This window comes from Oryzias melastigma, linkage group LG21 (genome assembly GCF_002922805.2).
Source record: "Oryzias melastigma strain HK-1 linkage group LG21, ASM292280v2, whole genome shotgun sequence".
NCBI classification, from domain to species: Eukaryota; Metazoa; Chordata; class Actinopteri; order Beloniformes; family Adrianichthyidae; genus Oryzias; species Oryzias melastigma.
The window spans coordinates 15,177,930-15,198,494 of record NC_050532.1 but is presented as its reverse complement, the minus strand read 5'-3'; the positions used below and the strand labels follow the sequence as shown (position 1 = coordinate 15,198,494).

The 20,565-nt window shown below is 42.7% G+C and overlaps 1 protein-coding gene across 1 annotated transcript in view; it reads left to right on the top strand.

Moving 5' to 3' along the window:
* The window catches only part of kcnh3 (potassium voltage-gated channel, subfamily H (eag-related), member 3), a 129,804-nt gene that overhangs the window by 85,109 nt on the left and 24,130 nt on the right, over positions 1–20,565 (top strand). The window contains exons 2-3 of the mRNA XM_036209543.1: positions 7,020–7,253; positions 8,505–8,639. Coding sequence (XP_036065436.1) covers positions 7,020–7,253; positions 8,505–8,639 — 369 coding nt within the window. The remainder of the gene's footprint in view (positions 1–7,019; positions 7,254–8,504; positions 8,640–20,565) is intronic.

Genomic DNA, 20,565 nt, shown 5'->3' with positions numbered 1-20,565 from the left:
CCTACCTTTTTAACTTTGCTTTTAGTTGATTTGATATTTTGTTTTATCCTCTATTTTTACTTAATCAATATTTATTTATTTTATCTATTTTTTATGTATGGGTGTATATATATATATATAATATTTATTTATTTATTTTTACTTGTCTTTTTACTTATATTTGTTTTTTTTATTTATTTATAGATTTTAATCTATTTTACTCCTTTTACATGTTTAACTCCAGTGTCTTCTGCTAAGGGATCCTCCACATCAGTGATTGACCTTTCTCAGTAAACGGGGTCGCTGCAGTGGGACGTCCCGGGTCTGGGTCTTTGCTCGGATCTGGGGGGTCCTGTAGTAGCTTACTCTGTGAACTTGATTTAGGGTCACTGGTGTGGACAGGTCCCTAAAATATTGTTTCCTCACTGCAGTACAAAGCCAGATTTCTAGATTTCTGTTTTCTATCTTTTTAGTATTTATTTATTCATTCATTTATTTATTCTTTCATGGTGTGGCAATATGTCGATGTGTGTTTGTGCGTGTGTGTGGAGGGGTGAGGGTGGGGCTTGTGGACATTATCTTTTGTTTTTAAAATGTTATTATTTTTATGTAAAGCACTTTGAGTGAAATTCATTTTTTTTTAAAGTGCTATACCAATAAAGTTTGATTTGATTTGAAGTGCTAGACTGACCTTTTTGTGAAAAAATGGCTGGCTTTAAACCCTAATTTAAATGCACATTCACTGTCAAACCAAATACCCTTTAGTTTTAAAGTTTGGAATCACAATCACAGCTATCAATGCATTTGAGTAATTCATGGAATTCAGAGTTTGAAATGGGAGCACATAGTGATAAACATTGACCCATTGTTGTGTCTCATAATAATATTTTTTTATTTAGTTAGAGACCTTTTTAATTCAATTCAATTTTATTAATATAGTGCAAAATCACAAAGAAAATTTGCCTCATTGGGCTTCATGCAGGTAATTTTACAGATGCAGAAAATTAGTCATAAAATATGAACAATTGCTAAAAACTAGGACTAAATAAACATGTTATCCCTGCCCTTAGACCCTCCCTCCTGGTAAGGAAAAACTCCTTAAAAACCTGAGTCAGGAAAAAAGAAGAAACCTTAGGGATTCCCACATGAGGGAGAGATCCTATCCTAGGACGGACAGGAGATACCGGAACTGGTAAAGAAAGATTAGACTCTCAATGTCCCCATACAAGAAAAACGAATAAAGGAAAAAAATGTAAAGCAATTTGTAACATAGTTAAAATAGATTAGAAAAAAATACATCGTGGAAGGTGTTTTTAAGAGTAAACTTTTGTAAAGAGATGGGTTTTGAGCTTACAGTAAAGTTTGAGAGTGAGTCAGTGTTCTGGATGATGGAGGGGAGAGCCAACCGCCTGCTTTGATAGTCCAATATTTTCTAAACTCTTCTCTAAAATCAGGTAGTCAACAGAATCAAATGCTTTGATACCATCAACAAAAACAGAGGCACAATTCTGTTTTTCTTCAGGGGCAGAAAAAACATCAATCAAGTGAGGAAATCAGGATTTGATTTCGAGGGCCAAGCTACTACTAGCTCCAACATCCACAAATGCTTGAGATTGAAGTGGTCCAATAGAAATGCGACACCACAGGAGTGACAGAGCATCAGAGAGGTGGCTGCATCAAACTCTTAACTAGAGAGTGTGAATACAGCCCCAATAAATACAACTATGCAGAATGAGGAAGCAACTGACCTGAAAGATACGATCATGTCTAGAACAAACATCAAATAACCAGGACACCAACTACAAAGGTTAAGTGAAGTACTACCTGAAAGTCCTATCACAACAATCAGCAAAATTATTACTACTGAATCCTTTCTGTTAGTGGGAAAACAGACCGTTTGATGTAAGGAGTACAAAGAAAACATGCTTGGCCTTAAAATTCCTTGAATTCATGGTGTTGAGAAAAACAAATCTGAAAAATCGAAAGCTTGACTTTAAAACTATGAATTGAATTGAATCCCTACTTTGAACACCAACTCAGGATACCTTCACTTCATGGATTACATCAAACTATATTGCTAAGAGCAAGCATGACACCACCAGGATCTACAGTAATGACACTGAGATGTCATTCAGGCTTGAGAAATGCAGTCAGATTGAGTCAAAGAGAGGCAAGGTAGTCCACACAGAAGAGGTCTCACTCCTAGAAGGAACAATGGCAGACAGTGAGGACAGTTACAACTACCTTGGAATTCCACAGGCAAATTGAAACCTGGAACAGGCAACAAGGAAACCTGCAACATCCAAATACCTCCAACTAGTAAGACAAGTCCTGAGAAGCCGACTCGATGGCAAGAACAAGACCCGGGCAATAAACAGTTATGCACTGCCAGTCATCAGATACCCTGCAGGAATAATAAGATGAACAAAGGAAGAGATACAGACCACAGATGTTAAGACACAAAAGCTCCTCACCATACATGGAGGGTTCCATCCCAAATCCAGCACCCTGAGACTGTATGCTAGCCGCAAGGAAGGAGGCCGAGGACTAGTAAGTGTGGAAGCCACTATCCAGGATGAAACATCCAAGATGCATGAATATGTCAAGCTCAAGGCCCCAACTGACAGTGTGCTCCCTGAATGTCTCAGACAATGGAAAGCAGAGGATGCTGGAGGACAGAGCCTCATGGGAGGACAAGCCCCTGCATGGAATGTACCACCAGACAATAACTGAAGTGGCTGATATCAAGAAGTCCTACCAATGGCTAGAGAGGGCTGACCTGCAGCACTGCACAGAAGCTCTGATCCTGGCAGCACAGGAACAAGCCCTGAACACCAGAGCGATATAGGCTCAGATCTACCACACCAGACAAGACCCAAGGTGTAGGCTGTGCAAAGAGGAAACAATCCAACTGCAGGGTGGAAGCTGCTGGCTGGGAAAGCATACATGGAGCGCCACAACCAAGTAGCTGGAATAATATACAGAAACATGTGTGCAGAATATGGACTGGAAACCCCAATGTCAAAATGGGAAACACCTCTGAAAGAGATAGAGAATGAGAGAGCAAAGATCCTGTGGGACTTCCAGATCCAGACGGACAGGATGGTAATGGAGAACCAACCAGACATTGTAGTGGTGGACAAAGAACAGAGGAAAGCCGTTGTGGTGGATGTAGCAGTACCAAGCCATGGTAACATCAAGAAGAAGGAACATGAGAAACTGGAGAAATACCAGGGACTCAGAGAGGAACTGGAGAAAGCTTGGAAGGTGAAAGTGACAGTGGTGCCCGTGGTGATTGGAGCACTCGGGGCTGTAACCTCCAAACTGGAGGAGTGGCTACAGCAGATCCCTGGAAGACCTACAATGCCAATCCAATTTTGATTCATCTAACTTTTTAACATACAGTAGTTATCATAATCCTGTTCTTAACCTATAATTATAGTTATGTATGCTATTCCCCTCCAAGTACAGATCAATTTGTAAATCCATGTGTTTAAAATATCAAATAACAAAGATGAATTACTGATTACATAAAAAAACATTTCATTATTGTCATGATCACGGAGCGAAGCAGACTCAGATGCTGGAACCAGGAAGGATTATGGGAGGCAGATGAAGTTTGGCAGTTAGTTTATTGTTCATGGTTATTGTGGAGCTGAAACGGGACTGGAATGGAGTAGCAGACGAGGAGAAGATCCGGAGTGGCGGGACAATGATCCAGGCGGTGAGGCAGGCTGATGGAGTGTGGCCTGACAGACAATGGGAGGTGACGGACCCAGGTTGGCATGTGAACGATGGACCTGGGGGGGCAGAGGTGTCTCAGGTGAACAATGGCACAGAATTGCAGCTTAGCACAAAACAAATACTAGAGAGGCCAGGCTACTGCACTGGGTAAGGTAACAAACTGGCAATGAACACCAGAGCAGGCCCTCCTTAAGTTGTGAACTGGTGATGAGATGATGTCCAACAGCTGGGTCCAATCCAAGGAGCAGAGGGAGCACCATGACAATTATTTCACTAATCAGTATTACATGCATCCAGTAACAAAAGTGGAGTGCTTTTTCATCAGAAAGGTTTTTACATTAATTTAGAATTCATAATCATTTATATTGTTTTGTTTTTGCCATTATAATTGTTTATGATTTTATTTGTCAAAATCAGTGTTCTTGTCTCTGGAGAAACAATATATGGTTATGATGTTAAATAAATGGTCCATATTGTGTAGAAAGTCCATGGTGGCTCCAAGGTTGATATTTATTCTTCTACTGTCAAAGTGAGAGTCTTCCTTCTGGGTCAACAGAGTTCTTGAACTTCTCTATGCTGTCATATTTTCAGTCGGTCTGTGTCCTCCTGTAAACTGTTATCAGTGGAACTGAATAAGTTAAGTCAAGTTGTTCACAGTTCAGAACTCTGTTGGAAATGCTGGTCACAGTTGACTTTTGGAGACGGTGAAGATCTCAGTTGTCTTAGACATTTCCCTAAACTCTTTTAACTTTTTATGTATCATTTACTTATTAATTATTAGTACTATATCAAACATCTGTGACCAAAAACTTCTTGAAGTTATCCATGGTGTTGGTTTTCATAACCGTAGCAAGCTCTGGGGGTCCGTTTAGATCAGGGGTGCCCAAAGTGGGGCCCGCGGGCCAAATTTGGCCCGGCGAAGGTTATCTTTTGGCCCGCCAAGTGTGGCTGTGGAAGCCGTGTGTGTTTAGCCACCAAGCATGTTGTCGGCAATACATTTGGACAATTACCGTCATTCCTGAACGGTTTGCTCTATTTGAAAAATTCTAACAGTTTCTGAAAGCTGAGACCTTGCGCTTTGCTTTCAATATCGTTACGGTAATTTTACCCAGAAGCTCATGCAGAGTTACTTTGTTTACCGGTGAGACAGACGAAAAGCCTCCGATCATGTGATCGGAAATCGGGACATCCCTATTGACAATTCAGTGTCTTCTTGAAAAAGGACCAAAAGCAAGCAATTGTAGAACATTTTTAGACCCTTTCATAGTCAAAATGAGCAAAAAAAAGTCCAGGCAGACATTTCGAGGTCTGGGTGTTAGAGTTAACTCGCTTACCTGTCTCTCAATACTTCTCTATGGTTTTCATAATATACTTAAAAACTCTTCCGCTTTCTTTGGGGTCCAGATGACTCCAACCACATATTGATGTGTGATTCCTTCCATGACAAATGTGGACAAAGGTGGACAGGATTTTATGTCTGCCATGGACATTAGTGAAACTCAAAAATCAATGATTAAAAAAAGTTCAGTGCACTGTCTTGGGGGGTCCAGATGACCCAACTTTTAATGTAAACAAGCCAAGGAGAGCGGAAGGGTTAAGAGTTTCAAAGACAAATATAACTTATTTTTTATTCTTACTGATATGTGTTACCTTAATGAATCTAGACTCAAAATAAATACGTTAAACCATATTCTTTATTTTCTCCTTTTATTTCATGACATGAAAAATATTGTATTTGGCCCGTGGACCGCAATCCCATTTAGATTTTGGTTCAAAACTTGATTCTTCTGGGGAGGGGCAGCAGATATCTAATTTTATTACATTCCTGAAAATTCCTTTAGACTTGAGAAAAGCCCCCACCTGTTGTTTCACAGAGTTGCTGTCCACCTCAACAGGATTGGGAGCATTGTTAGAATTAGCTGTGCTAACATTAACTGCAGGGCTGCATGGTGTCGCAGTGGTTAGCGCTCTTGCCTCACAGCAAGAAGGCCCCGGTTCGACTCCCGTCTGGGGAATCTGAAAAACATCAACTGGGACCTTTCTGTGTGGAGTTTGCATGTTCTCCTCGTACATGCGTGGGTTTTCACCGGGGACTCCGGCTTCCTCCCACCGTCCAAAAACATGCTTCATAGGTTAATTGGTGACTCTAAATTGCCCCTAGGTGTGAATGTGAGAGTGGATGTGTGTGTGTGATTGAGGCCCTGCGACAGACTGGAGACCTGTCCAGGGTGAACCCCGCCTTTGCCCATCAGCAGCCGGGTTAGGCTCCGGCACCCCCGCGACCCCGAAAGGGAAGAAGCGAACAAGAAGATGAATGAATGAACATTAACTGCATTTGACCAGGGTTTGATCTTTTCTCTACTGCCTATGTTGTTCATCTTGGAGTGATGTTCCAATTTGTCAATGTGTTTCTCAAATATATCGATCCGGTTGTCTTGTGGTTCATTCAGGGCTCAAAGTCTTTGTTTTTCTTCTTTCTAAAACTCTTGCATTAAGCTCTCGTAGAGCCCTCTGCTGGACTTTATTGACCGACACATCCTCAGCCAAGCCGTCAACTGATATTTTTATGCCTTTTGATTTTAATAGTCGCTGAGCTTTACTCCAGAACCACGATCAACTAACTTTTTGTGATAACTTTGCACTAAATTAAAATCTTAGACACTGCCAACTGCTGACCTCTACAAGCGTGCGACTATGCCGTCAATTTGGACTGGTTCCCTAATTGGGGACCAGGTTCAAAGAGAGTTTTTTTGAGAACAAGAAAAAATCTGCTTTTTGTTAGTACATCTGGAAATGTTTTATGGGTAAAGATGTGTGTAATTGCTAGCTGGGGGGGTCGCTTTTTATGATCAGAGTTGCAGGTGTGACTAACAAGTAGTGTCTTTCAATGCAAGCCGGTTTCAGAATGGACTGTTGCCCATAATTTCAAGGATTTGTAAATTTGAGATTTCACAGTCCAGATTTCTTAATCCTGGCATCAACTGACACAGACAAATGGATCCTGGGGGAGCTTGATATTAGATTGACTTATGTTAGTTCTAGTTTGTGGCAGTGTTTCTGCTATCTCAACATTTCTCAAGAAGTGAATGTCATTCAGAGACTGCTCTGTCACAGAGGCAGAGCTGAAAGAGTCTGCAGAACATCATGATATTGTAGGATGACATTTGCTTTTCTTGTAACATTTTATTTCAGATAATAAGCTACTTTTTTTTGGCTGTATTTGTGAATTCAGAATAGTGCATAATGAAAATGTCAGACATCAACTTTAACTTCTCCATCTCTCTCTGTCTCTCCAGACAGCAACTTTGTTCTGGGTAACGCCCAGGTGCAGTCGCTCTACCCCGTCGTCTACTGCTCTGATGGCTTCTGTGAGCTCACCGGGTATGCCCGGGCGGAGCTCATGCAGAAGAGCTGCGCCTGCCACTTCCTGTACGGTCCAGAAACCAGTGACCGCTGCACAGCTCAGATCCAAGGAGCCTTGGATGAGAGGAGGGAGTTCAAGACTGAGCTGGTCTTCTACAAGAAGGAAGGTCAGAACCAGAGTCCTTTGTTTCACTCACTACATTTTTTAATTGTAATTATTAAACCTTTGCGTACTCCTGACTGTTACAATTAGGCCAGATTGTCCTTGGTGTAACAGTAAACAGTCAGACAGGGAGGCTGTCTGCCTCCAGAACTGAAGCAGGTGGAGAAGCCTGGTGGCTTAAGGCTCCGCCCCTCATTTTAGTTTAGTAAGTTAATGAGTAACAATAAGTATAAGCATTCCTGCAGACTGAGAGCAAAGTGTTCCATAGGACTATATTTTTTTTTATATGAGATGGAATTTTGTCATTTAAACCTTTAAATGTTTGTGAACACATTTAGGCAGCATTGAAGAGAATCTGAAAACAGTGAGATCTGATCTTCTTGATTTCATTCAATCTCTGGCTGCAGCGTTTTGGACCAGCTTATTGTAAAGAATCACTGCAGTCTACTCCTTAAGTAACAAATACATGAAGTCAATAGTTCTCTGCTTCATTCCGAGAGGGAGGTTCCTCATTTTAGAAAAATTGCAGAGATAAATAAAAAGGAAGGTCTAGAAACTTAATTTAGGTTAAAAGTCAAGTCTTTCTTCAGAAATGACTCCAAATTTCCTCACATTAGGACTGGAGTCTGAAACGATTCCTTCCAATGTGAATATATTGTTACCAAGTGAGTCTCTGAAAGGATAAGAAAACTAGAAACCTTCCAAATCTGTAAGAAATGTTTGAAGTCTTGTAAACTGGGAGAGATCTGCTGGCTTATTAGCATTGCTTACAGCTGTCAGAATTTGACCAAGCACAGAGCCCTGTGGTATACCATGACTTATTCATCATTTAACCCTTTAACCCCTGTGGCGTCACTGGTGATGCTGAAACAAAAATCTTGAACATACTGTATCTTTTTAATTGTTAACACAATCAATGTAATTCCAGCCGATTGTGAAGGAGATGATATTTTTCAGCTGAACCCCAGACTGAGTCTGAGTTCCTCCTCTTTACTGACCTGTCTACCTTCAAAAGTCTCCCAATAATTTCTTAAACTAAAAGCACAAGCTAGTTTTTTATCAGCTGAAATTGTCAAGTTCAGAGTCCAGTTTGGAGCCCAGACCAGTTATGAATCAAGTTCAAAGTCCAGAATCCAGTCAAGAGTCTGCTAATTCATGAGTGTCCAGATATCATCTGCAGAGCAGGAGTCCAAGGGCATTGATCCAGAAAGATCATCCACTTCAGAAGAAAAGTTTGCACTCTTTGCTACTGCAGGTACCAAGTTCTGGTGTCTTCTGGACATCGTTCCCATTAAGAACGAGAAGGGGGAGGTGGTTCTGTTCCTCGTATCCCACAAAGACATCACAGACAAGAAGAAGGAGCAGGATCCAGAGCAGGGGCCGGATACAGGTGAGTTCCTCCTCACACATGGGGGCTGAGGGAACATCGCCCAGAATCTCAGCTGTTTACGAACCAATAAGCTTTCCTTCATCACTAGTTACCCTGAAGCATTTAAGGCAGAGCGGCCTGACAATTTGTTCTAATTAACAAGAACCGTGAAGAGCTGCAATCCCCTCCATTTTCATCGACTCCTTATCAGCTTTTCTAACCCTTCAACTCCTCTGCTTCACCTGCAGAGCATCTCTCCACAGTCTTCTACACCTCTCCTTTCATTCTTCGTGACTCTCTTTAGTCCCACATCACACCTGAACCCTTCAGCAGTCTCACCTCCACCATAAACCCCTCTGCTTCACCTGCAGAACATCTCTCCACAGTCTTCCAGCTCTCATCCATGTCCTGAACATCTCCAACGTTCTTCTCTGTCACTCCAGACTTCCTCATCCAAACCCCAGCTCCCCCCTGGATCCTGACCAAGACTTTCTCTCGATCTACAGACTCAAAGCAGCTTCTTCTGACCTTCTCTGTTCTTCTGCGGGAACATCTTCAAGCAAACATCTGTGGTTCTCTTTCTCTTAATGAAACCATCCTGTTGTTCACAAACATTCTCTTCTGACCTCAGTCTATCTTCCACTAGTCTATTCCATAATTCATTGGGACTTTTCTGTTTTATTTCTCTGTACTTTATGAACGTCTCCTATCTTCTTACTAATGGAACCAGAACATGTTTCCTCCATTCCCCGTCATTCTCTCACGCTTCACATGTATGTTTTTAGGACCAACTGCCTTTCCACTCTTCATCTTCTTCAGTGTCTTCCTGACTTCTTCTTTACTGATCTTTATTTCCTCTTCTTCTCCATCCGTCAAAGAAATGATTGTTTGAACTTTGATGTCACTCAAACTGCAGCAGCAGGACTGATAACAGTCCATTCATTAAATTCTTCTGAGTGCACATAATTCCAGGAGGTAGGAATGAGTGATGTGGTGAACACCCCCCGCCCCCTGGCGGACTGCTCAACAAGTCAGTTGGTGCAGTTACTCAATTTTTTAGTGGTAGTCGATCAGTATTTCTGTATGTCGTTCTAAAGTCTGACTTCCATTGACCAGTGCAAGGTTATCCTGTTGCTGCTCTTTGATTGTTAATATAAGAAAACTAAACGAAAATAACTACTATTAATATTACTGTGCTTATTTTTGTACTGAAACAATGTTTGTAAAATATTCCTGAAAAAACAAATGTATTTGAGTCAAAAACTGCATCTTTTGGCCAAAGAGAATGCTGCAGTGGGCAGATGTGAGCATGCACTTTGATTCTGCACCTGCCCATGTGACACACCAGATTCATCTGCTGGAAGCTCGGGAAGGAAAACAGAAGGGAAGCAGAGGAGATTTAATGAAACATCTCTGATAAAGGAGAGGCTGCTCATGGAACCTTAAATGAAATCTTCTCCCGAAGCATCTAGACTTATGCAGACAGACTGATGCTGCAGAGAAAGAAATTAATGCTGTGGAACTAAATGAACATGTCTCCACTGCAAGCCTCTGGTTTGCTGCATCAGACCCCGGCCTGCTCCTTGGCTGTCATCTTCAGTTTTCTCTGTGAATCCTCTCCAGATGCCTGAATCCCACAGCAGGACTGCTGCAGGAGGCGCTGAACCACTGAGATCACCTGGAGAAACAGACTTGTTCAGAATGTTCACGCACGTGCTTCTGCTGTTGATTGACTGTATAAATAATTTAAAGGCTGTTTGCTGCTCACTCTCCCCTTCAACATGGAGAAGAGAGCTGCAGCCTCCATACGCCGCACAGCCAGCCCAGTCTTCTGCTTGTCAGACGGACCTTCCTGCTTCTGTTGCATGGCTAGAGACCCTCTATCACTGTCTCCCTTTGGCTTAGCAACACAGCCCCCTTGATCAGTCACATGGACCTGTCGCAGCACCAAAAACAAGAGCCCAACTCTGGTTCTGATCAGAGCCAGCAGCTGGTCCCAAGGTGCTGAATTATGGAAGGTTTGCCCTTCCCACAACCCTCACTGTCATGCCCAGACTGTTCTTCCAGATAATTCCACATATTTTTCTGATTATTTCAATAATGTTTAGCTGATTGCTGGACACCGGCAGGGCTGCCCTTTATCACCGGTTCTGTACATAGTCTTTATGGACAGAATTTCTAGGCGCAGCCAGGGGCCGGAGGGGATCTGGTTTGGGGACCACAGGATTTCATCTCTGCTCTTTGCAGATGATGTTGTTCTGTTGGCTCCATCGAGCCAGGACCTCCAGCATCTATTAGAACGGTTTGCAGCCGAGTGTGAAGCGGCTGGGATGAGGGTCAGCACTCCTAAGTCTGAGGCCATGGTTCTCGACCGGAGAAAGGTAGTTTGTCCTCTCTCGGTGGGTGGAGTGCTCCTGCCTCAGATGGAGGAGTTTAAATATCTTAGGGTCTTGTTCACGAGTGAGGGAAGATCGTGAGATCGACAGGCGGATTGGAGCAGTGTCCGGCATTTTACGGTCGCTGCACCGGTCCGTGGTGGTGAAAAGAGAGCTGAGCCTGAAAGCAAAGCTCTCAATTTACCGGTCGATCTTCGTTCCAGTACTCACCTATGGTCATGAACTTTGGGTCGTGACTGAAAGAACAAGATACCGACTACAAGCGGCTGAAATGAGTTTTCTCCAGAGGGTGGCCGGGCGCTCCCTTAGAGATAGGGTGAGAAGCCCGGTCACCTGGAGGGAGCTCGAAGTAGAGCCGCATCGAGAGGATCCAGTTGAGGTGGCTCGGGCATCTGATTCGGATGCCTCCTGGACACCTCCCTGGAGAGGTGTTCCGGGCATGTCCCACTGGGCGGAGGCCCCGGAGAAGACCGAGGACACGCTGGAGAGACTATGTCTCTCAGTTACCCTCGGAACGCCTTGGGATCCCCCCAGAGGAGCTGGAGGAAGTGACCGGGGAGAGGGAAGTCTGGGCATCTTTACTTAGACTGCTGCCCCCGTGACCCGGTACCGGATGAGCGGAAGGAGGTGGATGGATGATTGTTTTTATGTTACATATACATGTTACTTCATAAAATACACCTGTTTGTCAAATCAATTCATTGATATATATGTGGTCAATTACCTTTCTGTTTTTTAGAAAGAATATTTCTAAATAGTTTTACTGATTACTTTATAGATTGTTTCATGTATTATATCATGCCATTCCATAGATTGCTTAAAATAATCTTTTACGTATTACATTACAGTATCTATCCATCCATCCATTTTCTTAACCTATTTTGTCCCTTTCGGGGTCGCGGGGGTGCCGGAGCTTAACTCGGCTAACGATGGGTGAAGGCAGGATACACCTGGACAGGTCTCCAGTCTGTCTCAGGGCCTCAATCACACACACATGCACTCACACATTCACACCTAGAGACAATTTAAAGTAACAATGAACCTATGAACCATGTTTTTGGATGGTGGGAGGAAGCTGGTGTCCCTCGAAAAAAACAACACATGCACGGGGAGAACATGCAAACTCCGTGCAGAAAGGTCCCAGCAGAGACTTGAACCAATACACCACCTTGCAGCCCCTTCAATTACTGTATATTTTGCGAATTGTTTCACAGCTTCATTAAAAAAGGTTCTTCAAAAAACAATTTTTCTGTTTGTCTACCAACTCTTTTTCACAGAATTTTCCCCCATACATTTCATGTTATTAATATTTTAAATTGCTTAGATACAGTTTTTCTCCATCCATTTAGTGTGTTTCTCAAAACATAATGAAACTTCTCACAACAGTTAGTGCAACCTCAACAACATTTAGTCATGCTGGCACAACCTAGTGTCAGTTTCCTGTTCGTTTCATCCGATATCATTTCGTTTTGGACACAAACCATTTGAAGAAGTACAAATCTGTCATGGACACCCTCTGCTCCTCAAGGTCACCTGTGGTTACACAGGTGGTGCTTGTTCTTCTAATTGTGCTCCTGTGTATTTAAAGATGTGCTCTTTCCTAGTTCAGTGTTTCAGCGTCTTCGTTCTCTGGTGATGTGTTTCTCTCATTTGGATTAAACACTCTGAACTAGACTCTTGGACTTGTTGTTCTTCCTGCTTTTGGGTTACCTCGTTCTGACTCCGTTACATTACGCTGAGACCATGTCTAACCCAGCAGGAGGTTCAAAATCTGGAGACTTACCACCATCTGCAACAGGAGAGATCTCTGCCTTGGCCCGTGATGTGGGAGACTGCATCTCAGGAATCCAGCAGCTTCATGACAGGCTGTCACAGCTGGAGCAGACGCCTGCTACAACATCTGCGTCTCCTCATTCATCTCGCCAGAACCGACTGGGCTCACCGGAACCGTTTGATGGCATGGGAGAGGACTGCCGGGCGTTCCTTGCTTCCTGTCGACTCCATTTTGAGTTCAACCCAAGACTCAGACCAATCGCTGAAGATGGGTTGCAAATGGCGATATCTGTTTCAGAAAGTGACGGTGAAAGCGGTGGCCTACTTTCGTGAGGAGAGGAGGTAATGCATTTCCAATGGGGGACCTCATTGCTCGCTAAGTTCATTATTTTTACAGTCAATGTGGGACACGCAGGGCTCCAGGAGGAGTTTGACTGTTTAATTGACTCTGGTTCTGATGGAGATTTGATTTCGCAATCTGTGGTGGATAAACTGTCTATTCCTGTAGAACCTCAGACTCCTGCCTTACTTATTCATGCATTGAATGGTTCAGTCACACATAGAGTTACTGCACGAACTGTGAACATCAAAGTAATTGTGTCTGGTAACCACACTGAACTGATGAGGTTTTATGTAGTCGAGTCCTTAAAACCACAGGTCATTCTTGGTTTTCCATGGCTAGGCAGACATATACCTCATATCGACTGGGCTTCTGGGTGAATTTTGTTCTGGAGTTCCTATTGTTTAATGAACTGTCTTTGTGCTGCCACTGTACATTCTACGGTTAAGGTTCAACCACCTGAGGACCCTCCTTACCTTAGTAACGTTCCCACAGCGTATCATGACCATGGAACTGTGTTCAGTAAGGTTCGAGCCAAGTCCCTGCCTCCTCACGGACCACATGACTGCTCCATAGACCTCCTGCCAGGGACACAACCTCCTAAGGGCCGTATGTACCCCCTCTCCCTTCCTGAACGGGAGGCAATGGAGGAGTACATCCAGGAGAGTCTACAGGCTGGAATAATCCATCCTTCCTCATCGCCTGCTGGAGCAGGTTTTTTCTTTGTGGACAAGCGTGACGGCGGGTTGCGGCCCTGCATTGACTACAGCGGCCTCAATAGTATCACTGCTCGGAATACTTATCCGTTGCCTTTGTTACAGACTGCGTTTGACCTGATTCAAGGTGCCCAGATCTTCACCAAACTGGATCTCAGGAGCGCATACCATTTGGTTTGCACCGAGAAGGGGATGAATGGAAGACTGCCTTTAGCACCCCCAGCGACCATTTTGAGTATCTGGTTATGCCTTTCGGCCTCACCAACGCTCAAGAGACGTTTCTCTGCAGCTCCTATTCTGGTTCATCCTGACACCTCCAAACAATTCACTGTGGAGGTAGATGCGTCTGAATCTGGAGTCGGGGCTGTTTTGTCTCAGAGTGTGTCCGATAACAAAGTCCATCCCTGCGCGTCTTTCTCCTGCAAGCTCACTCATGCAGAGAGAAACTACGACACAGAGAACAGAGAACTGCTGAGAGTAAAATTGGCTTTGGAAGAATGGCGGCATTGGTTGGAGGGGGCTGAGCAGCTGTTCCTGGTTTGGATCGACCACAAGAATCTAGAATATATACGGACTGCCGAACGCATCAACCCTCACCAAGCGAGGTGGGCCCTCTTTTTCGACAGGTTCAACTCTTGAGCAAGAATCTCAAGCCTGATGCCTTGTCTCGCCAGTTCCAGCAGCAGGAGGAGTTGGTGTCCCTGGCTGCTAATTCCACCATTGTTACTCCTCGTCTGATGTTGGGGGCCACGCGTTGGTCGCTGGAACGCAGAGTGAAGGCCACAGTTCCTGATCCAGCTTCTGTTCCTACCAGATGCCCAGCCGGCTGTTTGTTTGTTCCAGTCTCCCTGAAACCCTTGGTTATGAAGTGGGGTCACTCCTCCCGTCTGGCTTGTCATCCCGGAGTGACCAGGACTGGGTTCCTCGTAGCTCAATGTTTTTGGTGGCCCACTATGTCTTCTGACATACGGGCATTTGTGGCTGCATGCTCCATATGTGCCAGTGTCAAGACACCTCGGACTCCTCCTGCTGGATTGTTGCACCCTCTACCTGTTCCGTCCAGACCTTGGTCCCATGTTGCTATCGTTTTGACTCCATTACAAAATCTCTATAATTGTATCACTTTTGACTTACTTTTGATCATTATTCATTTGTTTTATCATGTCTGTCTAAATGATCTAAACTTGTCCAGGCTGATTAGTCATAGTTTGTACAACTAATAATCTTCATTTCATTGTGTCTTTGCACACAAACTTGCTGAACATGTCAAACATTTTGTTTGTCCATTTTAAATGTAATTGTTATTGTGTTTCCATGAAAGTGTCCATAAACCTTTTTAAGGCGAAACTCTTTATACACTGATGAAAAGGTGTTATTACAGTTTTTCCCTGTTGCTTGGGCTCATTTCTTGAAACAGAAATTAAATGTATTAAAATAAAATATATCAGATCTCTAGAAAAAACAAGTTTCTTCACCAAAACTCTTCACACACGCTTCAGCAGCTCATTCTTTTCCCAAGTAAAGAGTCAGAGCCCTCGTAATAACATGGATCCTTCTCAGGTGATTTTGCTCATTCTCATTCATTTAGTTCTCTTGTCAAAACAACCTGGATTTTCCAGCAAAACACCATGGGTCACCTGCAGATGCTCATATCTCCTCCAAAACTCTTTACTCTTGGGTCAAAATGAAGTTTTTGGGTGGTCACATGGATGGTCAGAGCCCTCAAAAAGAATTGTCTCTTTGCCAGTGTGAGAGCTCTGCAGGTCAAACCGCTTAGACGGTTTGTCACAATAGAAGTCGAGGTAACTACATGTAGCAACCATAAAAGATTTCAAAGTATCTATCAAAGTTGAACATCACACACACGTACACATTAAACATTGGAACTTTTCATTTACAATACAAAAAGAGCGTATATTTCTCTGCACGTCCAATGTAAAAACTAACACCTCCCAAAAAAAAAATAAATAAATAATATAAAAATCAAAGCAGCCCACAGTACTGCAAATGCCATTCTTGTAAGGTTCACTGGTCACTGTTGGTCTCCTCCCTCTCACAGTCATCAACTTGATCCTCCTGGCCATCCAGACGCTCTTCTCCTTTTTGGCCAAAGATTTTCGTCCACATCGCAGCGGATTGTTGAGTACATATGTCAAGGATGGTGGTGGAGGACTCAAACGCAGGAGACAGGACATGGTGGCTCAAACTCAAACATTTACTGAATACACTCAAACATGACAAAACCAGGAGAAAACAAACCAGTGACGTGACAGAACAGAGCAGGTGACCTGACAATGCAGAACTGAAGACCAGACACTTAAATACACTGAGGTTGATCAACGAGATGAAGACAGCTGTGGATGATTTGACCTGAAGATTATGAGACTGACAAGGAAAACAGAACATGACAGAACTGAAGCACTGGATCATGACAGAACCCCTCCCCAAAAGGGCAGATCCCAGATGCCCAAACACCTGTGAGGAGGGGTCTTGGAGAAACAAAAAAGTCCAAAAGACAGGGCTCCTGCAGCCAGACTGATGAGGGATATTGGAACCCCTCCAGGAACAGACGTGGAGAGGAGCAGTTCTGGTGACTCCAGGGACAGGACACATGAAGGGGAGCAGTCCCAGCAATCCTCCTCCAGAACCAGAAACAGCCAAGGGGGACGAGCGGCGACCATCCTCAGGGAAAGGAAGAAGCGGCCCCAGCGACCCTCCACAGGAACAGAATGGATGGCCCTGACAGTCCCCCTCAGGAACGGATTAGATAGATGACGAAAGGCGTGACGTGAAGACGGCTACAGGAAACCCCATCTGGCATGGCGTGGCATTGAGTGGTATGGCATGGAAGGTTCTCCTGCTGGGTCCAAGGTCGTCAGGTCATACTGTCAAGGATGGTGGTGAAGGACCCAAATGCAGGAGACAAGACTTTGTGGCTGAAACTCAAACATTTAGTAAACCAACTTAAACATGACAAAAGCAGGAGAACAAACCAGTGACAGAGAAGAGCAGATGACCTGACAATGAGAACTGAAAACCAGACACTTAAATACACTGCGGTTGATTAACTAAATGAAAACAGCGGTAGATGATTAACCTGAACATGGTGAGACTGACAGGGAAAACAAAATGACAAAACCGAAGCACTGGATCATGACAACATACCTGTTTTCCCTGCGAAAGGTTTGGACTATGGATGAGACGGTAGACCGATTCACATTAGGCTGGACTCGGCGACCTGCCTCTGCCATTGTGAGGTGATGGTTGACAACATGGTCTATAATAGTGGCCCGTATTTCATCATGGTGTCTGCGTGCTCCTCTTCCTCTTATCCCACAACGCATCCTCACTGCTCCTCTTCTTCTTCTTCCTCCTCCAGCTGGTTTTCTCCCCCTTCTTCCAGCAGGAAGTTGACCTTGCTCATTTTGTTGCTCCTCTATGTTCATTCTACAAATGGTTCTTGCCCTGGCCTATTTATACATATTTGTCAGGATTTACAATTATACAGGCACATTAGGCAGCTCCTGTGAGGAGTTAGAACTCACTGGCCGATTGGCTATTTGAGATGTGAAAAACTCTTCATTCATTAGTGAAGTATTCATTTGACCTCGGCATCAACAATTGTCTTGAATCTAATAATTGTTTCAAGAATTTTTGTATTGTTCATAACATAAAGTTCTTGACTAGATTAGAAAAATGTTCTAATAATTGTGAATGGGATGGCTCCCTGAATGAAGTTTTGCCGACATATTTTGAATGGCACGGCCAACTGACTCAGAATCGTCTCATCAGTTTAAATCAACAGGATCTAAGCTATTGAAAAATGTGCAAAATGTTGGTTTATTGTGCTAACTCTAGGGAACTTGTACAAAAAAACTAGCAAATTTCACTGATACATCTGAGACATGTACTAAAGCAAATGAAATCTGATGAAAGCAACGAGAAATGACATTCTGTTGTGAACAAGTACAAGTGTGTTTGGCCAAACAATCTTTGAATTAGGGAAATTTCATTCCGGTTTCAGAAAATGAGCCAAACCTATGGAGAAAAACTGTAATTGAAACTACAGACATATGTAATGGTTGAAGTCAATGATACAGTAATGATGTGAGCTTCCACTGCTGCAGTCAGGCAGTGATTTACAGAACATGACAGGATGCTGGTGGAGTATCTTCCTCCCTTCTCTCCATTTCTGAATTTCATTGAAGAGTTTTTGTCTTCCTGGAGGTGGAAGATATATGATCAGCATCCACATACCCAAATGCCCTGCTACAGGTCATGAATGCAGCTGGTGATGACATCACAGCAGAGTTCTGCAGAGGGTGGATTCAGTTCTCAAGAAGACACTTTCCTCTGTGCATGGATAGAGCTGATATTCACTGGGATGTAGATGAAACTATGTGACCAGACAGAAGAGAGAGTCTAACTGTCCATGACTGATTTGCAGAACTGTCGGTTTTACAGACAGTTCTGTAAATAACTATAAATAACAATCAATGTATTTTCAAATAAATCAATCAATTTTCAAATCAATCAATTGGAAATCAATCAATGTGTTTTCAGTTCCAAAACTACTTCAGTAAGGTTTACTGAACCAAAGTGAGTTTGTTTTTTTTTCTTTCCATTTACACAATGCTGTGAACGTTGCAAGTAAACAGTATAAAGTGCACATTCAGTGTTTTTTTTTAACTGAATTCTAGTTTTCAAAATTTCATGTTTGATACATGCAGTAATGCTGTCTTTACATTACATGACACTGAGAAACACTTCCACAGTACTCAGTCTCAATGAAAACATGATCAAATCTATTGACTTGAAGCTGGAGTCATGACTTGTTATTTTAAAAACACGGACACTTTCACTGACACAAAAGTTGCTTTTGAAGCATGAACTAACCATTTTGAGCTACTGACTTGTGTTTTGAGAATGTTACTTGCTTTTTCAGGCTACCTACCATGTTTTGCAGTTTGCACTAACTGTTATGAGAAACGCCTTAACAGTGGTGCAAACTTTAACGCTTATATGAAAAACGTTCTAAATTGATTGAGAAAAACTCTAATACTTCTCAAAATGTTATACACGTTGTTTAGCAATATTTTTACAGGATATTTGTACAAACTGCTTTTCAGAATATTTTTTACATTCGTTTCACAGATTTTTTGTACAAAATATTTTACACATCATGTTTCAAAAATATTCCATTAAAGACTGCCCAGATTGTTCTGGAAGTGCTCTCACATTTTTTCAAAGATCATCTCTACATGTTTTCATGCATGATTTCACTGCTTATCTTGAGAATTCTTTCACAGATTTCTTTAAATAATTGATTTTCTGATTATCTCGGATTTTAATCCAAATTTTTGCACCAGTTATTTTTTAGGATTGTGGTTGATTGTAAAGATGTCACAAATTTTCTTTCAAACATTTTAGTGTTTGCTTTATAGAAATTTTAGCAATATTTTTAGCATCTGGAAGAGTTGATTGCTTGTTGGAAGAGATGACTGAATGCTGTAGATCAGCGGTCCCCAACCTTTTTGTGGCTGCGGACCGGTCAACCCATGAGGATTATACCATGGCCCGGGGGGTGGGGTGGGGGGTGGGGGTCATAACAGTATAAGAACATTTGCTTTAAACGTAATAATCATCATTTCACTCAGTCATCCTACATGAGGCATGATGGAGGATTGATAAAAACACACGAGGCCTCTTAATTTAGTGGCGTGTCAGAAGTTCAAACCAAGTTTAAAAAGAAAAAAAAAACTTCCATACATGAACAAATTGTAACCAACAAATCAATAATTGATGCTCTATAGGAAACAAATCAGAATACATTGAAGCTTTATGCAAAAGCTTCAAGTGAAACATTTTAACACAAAAACATTTTTTACTAAACAGAAGAACTCAAAACCCATGACTACGACTGATCGCCCCCCCCTTGCACACGCTTACTTGCATGCGCCGTGCAACTCTCATTTTCTCCTCCACAATGAGAGTGGGGACCCTGCGCAATGCTCCTTTTTTTTTTTTTATGGAAGTACTTGCATGAATCGTGTTCATAACTTCTCTGAAATGTTCATCTGAATGGAGGATCTTGTTTGAGCATTTCGATGACCATTCAAAAGATTAGATTTGTTTGTGAAAGTCGCATCTCTTTGCAAACAGGTAAAGTGTGTGGCAATCAGCTGTTTTTCCGTCTGTTCTTCTGTCCCCGCTCCGATCCCATCCATTTGCACAGAAAAGGTTCCACATGCAACTTTTCTCATGTTACACTCCACCAGACGGCTTTTAGTGCTCAATCTAATCGAGTAAATCCTGTTGATCTTCAAATTTAAGGGTTTACGACTCAAAAAAAAAAAAAAAAAGGCTATAATTTATTAGTTCTTCCACGGCCCGGTGCTTGGAGACCACTGCTGGAGATAACTGGTTGTTGGAAGAGATGACTGGATGTTAGAGGAGATGACTGGATGTTAGAGGAGATGACTGGATGTTAGAGGAGATGACTGGATGTTAGAGGAGATGACTTGATAATCAAATAGATGACTAGATGTTGGAAGGGATGACTAGATGCTGGAAGAGATGACTGGATGTTGGAAGAGATGACTGGATGTTAGAGGAGATGACTGGATAATCAAATAGATGACTGGATGTTGGAAGAGATGACTAGATGTTGGAAGAGATGACTGGATGCTGGAAGAGATGACTGGATGCTGGAAGAGATGACT